Raw genomic sequence first — 4,879 nt, 5'->3', positions numbered from 1 at the left:
CTGCCTCAGCCTCCCGAGTAGCTGGGACTACAGGGCATGCCACCATGCCCGGCTAATTTCTGTATTTTTTAGTAGAGACAGGGTTTCACCATGTTGGCCAGGATGGTCTCGATCTCTTGACCTGGTGATCTGCCTGCCCCGGCCTCCCAAAGTGCTGGGATTACAGGCATGAGCCACCGCGCCCAGCCAACTATTCAAGTTTTAAATGGAAAGGCAAACTGTGGAGTAATGAAATTTTGGTTTTACTGTACCTTTTGCTATCAAAATAATATGCATGTTTGGAATCTTGTCTTTATTTGGAATTTAGCTACTGTCTGCATTTAACCATTTGCTTTCCTAAGGAAAGTTAGTGATCCAGAGAGTTGAAAGGATTGGGGAAACAGAGGTGTCAAGTCACTTGCACTTTGTACCTGTAAGTTATGTAATAAATCATTATACTGCTACTTCTGTGCCTGAAGGTTTTGTGGTAGGTATACTGAGCTGTATAGGCTGTCCTGTTGCCTGTACTAAACTGTTTCATTGCCATTTTCAGCCATTTTTACTTAGTGATGCTAAAAGATAAGTGAATTAAGATGTGTCAAAATAGAGTAATAGAGGAGTTTTAATATAGAGCCTGTGGATTGTGAAAGAAGGGTGAAAGAATCATAAATAGGTTCACTAGAATAAGTAATCAGAGGACCAAAAAACTCACACCATCTTACATATTTAGAAGCAAAACAATCCTTAAGTTTCCAAGATGGTTTTATTCAAGTCCCATGCTGTGTTAGAAACATACAAGTGATGAGAAAAACATTAACTTGAAGCATGCAGTTATCTGGCATTCTCTAAAATACCATTATACAAGTTTTCATTTACTTAGAAAAATACCCACTAAAACAATCACAGTTCTTTTTAAAGGTTTAAAAAAAAATGTATTGGCCAGAACAAAGTCCAAGAGATAAACAAAGTTCTGAATTGTATGTCAAAAAAACTGTACAGGGTTGTACATAAAACTATAGCTTACAAAAGCCTCAGGTATAGTAAGAATTCTGAATTAAGATTTCCAAAGTTCTATTTACCAATATTTATTAATAAAATCCTTATGAAATAATTGACTTAGAAAAAGTGAAATGCTCATGATTTCAGAGTGTATAGAAAATACTAAATATCACTTTCTGAAATAAAGTGTACTCAAAACAGCACAACATATAGTCTAAAATCAAGATTTCTGTCATTCATTTAAACTTTGCATGTATTGCCAGGATGGCCTAAACATAAAATTTCACCTGCAGTAATAACTTTTTAAAAATGATTTCAAATCACTTCACAGTTTTATATTTTGAATTCTAGCCAGTCTTAAAATCAGCTTTGGGATGGGGTGCATAAAACATGTTGGGTTTTTTTCCCCCTTAATTATTGCACTAGAATTTAGGGGTTTGGTGCCTTTCCCATATTTTTTAGAAATTAACATATTCCATAGGCAATAAAAGTAGAATGACAACTAAGAACATTTTAAATGTACTTTCATGTTTGTGTGACTAAACCTTGCTTTGGGAAAATTGGTCTGAAAATCAAGGAGTGGATGTGGAAGAAATTAGCTTACCAATTGAACCATCAATCCCGTTGGCAATTTTAAGGCTTCTATATCAGCATATTACAGAGTTTATATTCCTGTTATTTTCCTGCTTGTGGGAAACAAGCCATGCAACCATTTGACATTCTGTATTTTAGATGTAACAGTACTTAATACTTGGTAAAAATAAATTCCAACTTTTAGAACGGTTTCAGTGTTATAAGAGTTCTACTTATTAGATGTAATCAAATTTCAGATTGATAAACAGAAGGTACATGGCTAAAGCAGTATTGTTTTAGAATAAAATGATTCACTGACTATTTCAAACATCTGAATACATCTGGCCAAGAGGCCCGCAAATGGGTTTGCTGTGTGAAGATAAACGAATTTTAAACTCTGATAATACTGTTCTTGAAGAGATTAAACTGAGAATTTTTAACCCTGTGCTGCATTTTAATCAAATGGAGATGTATAGTTGGTCTTGTTCATCTAAGGGACATTAGACTTCTTTTTTTAAGAAAACAGTACTTTTCATTAATAATATTGATTTTTAGGGTGAAGTAAGCTCTTGTGCACATAGCTGAAGGATGAAGTCCTTTTGTTTTCCATGTCATCTCCAGAAATCTTGTAAAGAATTGGTAAAGAATCTCAATAAGCAGATTTTTTTTAACTCCCTTCTTATAAATACCTTCAGTCAAAGCCAGAGGAGATGCACTGAGACTGAAAAAACATTTGTTGACTCCCAGACTTCACTTAAGTCGGCAATTTGGTCTCATGAGTTGGCATTATTGCTGAGATAAAGCAAATGAAATTGAAGCTGTACTCTTGATATTTATACCATACAAGACTATGCTGTTAGGGCTGTCCTGTGTGGTCTGCAGCCAGAGGTTACACTGTAACTACCATATGCAGGCCAGACATTCATTCTGTGCTTAGGGACTGAATCACACTATAAGGTGTAACACTAGACCGGAAGACTTTTCCATTAAAACAAAAAGTTCTGCTTTTCTAATTCATTATATTTTCCAATATTTGTTCCTAAAATATCATGAAATGGTACCTAAAAGCAAGGTACTGGAAGATCATCACATCATGTCACATTTGGTCTTAATATAAGACATCAGAACACATCTTTAACAACATTGAGCCCTCCCTTAGTTTGATTCTTTGTGTCCTTCAGGAGAATCAAAGCCTGCCTCAGTTAAAAATCAGATGAAATGTGAACAGAAAGGTTATTTGGTTCTGAAGACCTGCTGATCACTCCTGGTCTCTTTGCCTGAGTGTGTTACTGTCAGAGGTAATCCAGTACTGCTAAATTTGTGTAATAGGGCATGACCTCTTGTGCTTTTTGCTAGATTCTGCAAAGCTTAAATGTTAGTGACAGAACATAGACTAGCTTCTCAATGTGATATTTTTGTTTCGTTTTAAAAAAACAAAAACATCAGTGAATGCCTTAAAAAAGATTAAGGAGGAAGTAACTCCAAGATCCTGAAAATGGTTCTTGTATTGCCAGAAGAATTTCAGTGCTTTTTAGTAAAACACTTGCATATAATACCTTAAATCTCATCATGTGTGTACACCAGGAAAAAACTCCAAGCTTGTGGAGATCCCCATGGGAAATGCTGGGGAAAGAATACAAATAGAATATAAAAAAACAAAAACCACCGTTAAGTTTGCATATCTGATGTCAAAATGCTGAGGTAATATTAACTGCTTAAAAAAAACCCACCCATTTTTGCTTTCTGTTATTGCTGAAAAAGACAGTGATACTGTTTGAGCCACCTTACTATACCAAAAGTTCAAGAGATTATTTCATGAACATTTACTATTGGCGAGGCATAATGTTCAAAGCAAGTAAAAGAAAGTAGGTAAATGGAAAAATATAAAACGACAGTTATGGTTGTTATCCTTAAGATCTTGAGTGAGGGACACAGTCCAACCCCAGTGGGGTTTATTACTTCAGCCTTTTCATGGTGCCTCTTAGTAAATTTTTTAAAGCTAATGGCTACCACCCACTCAGATTCTATTTCCAGGTGAATCCTTAAAAATAAAATTCATAAGTTCTTAATAAATAGTTGCAGTTCCTCCTGAAGATGCTGGGTAAAGTGCAGAGAGAAGCACCACAGAAACCCTCTTGCTGGCCAGTATGGCTTGGCTAAATTCGGATTTGATAGCCCACTTCATTCAGAGTGCTCAGATCAGCCACCTTCTTTTCAGGCAGTGCAGGCCTAAGAGTAAAGACAGAAATATGGTGGAGAGGGGATAGGACAAAGAAAGGTAATTGAGCACTTTCAAGCGCCTCGTTTTTACTAACACTTCTCATATCGGTCTCGTCCTCCCATTCCCCCACCCTGCCAGCCGTAGCTCTCACCTCTACTTCTTGTTCTCAAGTCCACCTTTAAAGGTTTTAAGGAACATTTTAACAGACTTTCAGTGTAGCGTTCAGTAAAGTTTTCAGGGTGTTGAATGAGCTTTTGCAGCTTTAAGCCTGAATTTGGTCACACTGTAACTCTTGAAACCCAATACCCTTGAACCTTGCAAGGGTCTAAAAGTCGCATACACTATAGTAGAGCCAACAATCTGAGTCAAATTCTCCTTGAAACACTGGCTTCCCAGTGTTTGTGCCCTGGAGGAAGCCCAGGAATCAAAGGTGACTCGGGCTCCCAGGGAGAGGGTTAATGTTCTAGGCTTGAATGTATAAAATCAAGGTGAGTCTTAGTATTCATCTGAAAAAGCATGTCAGTGTGGAAAATCACTCAGTGGCAAATCATCTCTTCCCTAAAAACGTGCTAAAGTCATTTCCAACATAAAGCTAAAACTAAGCAATTATATAAAGTCATGTGAGAAAGTACTTTAAGCTGGGAATAAAAACATTTGGTAGCACATCATCTGTCTTCAATAAAGACACATCCTAAATGACTTCCAATATACAACTATGCCTAAACGATCTCACAATTTATCTTACAACTTTTCCTTTTTTTTTTTTTTTTTTTTTGAGATGGAGTCTCACTCTGTCACCCAGGCTGGAGTGCAGTGGCATGATCTTAGCTCACTGCAACCTCTGCCTCCAGAGTTTAAGCAATTATCCTGCCTTAGCCTCCTGAGTAGCTTAGATTACAGGTACCTGACACCAGGCCTGGCTAATTTTTGTATTTTTAGTAGAGATAAGATTTCAGGCCGGGCGCAGTGGCTCACGCCTGTAATCCCAACACTTTGGGAGGCCGAGGTGGGTGGATCACGAGGTCAAGAGATCGAGACCATCCTGGTCAACATGGTGAAACCCCGTCTCTACTAAAACTACAAAAAATTAGCTGGGCATGGTGGCAC

General features: G+C 37.2%; 1 protein-coding gene across 5 annotated transcripts in view; it reads right to left on the bottom strand.

The window, feature by feature from the left end:
* Positions 1-4,879, bottom strand: part of VASH2 (vasohibin 2) — a 49,268-nt gene that overhangs the window by 6,631 nt on the left and 37,758 nt on the right. For 3 of the 5 annotated variants that reach the window (XM_017547509.2, XM_037745377.1, XM_037745376.1), the window contains one exon: positions 724-3,780. In XM_017547509.2, the coding sequence (XP_017402998.1) occupies positions 3,708-3,780 (73 nt within the window). In that variant the 3' untranslated portion in view covers positions 724-3,707. Of the gene's footprint in view, positions 1-723; positions 3,781-4,879 lie in introns of those variants that run through there. The other 2 variants (XR_005203247.1, XM_017547510.2) reach the window with 2 other exon arrangements.

This window comes from Cebus imitator, unplaced genomic scaffold (genome assembly GCF_001604975.1).
Source record: "Cebus imitator isolate Cc_AM_T3 unplaced genomic scaffold, Cebus_imitator-1.0 Scaffold198, whole genome shotgun sequence".
Classification (NCBI taxonomy): domain Eukaryota; kingdom Metazoa; phylum Chordata; class Mammalia; order Primates; family Cebidae; genus Cebus; species Cebus imitator.
This window is presented reverse-complemented; position numbering and strand designations above follow the sequence as displayed.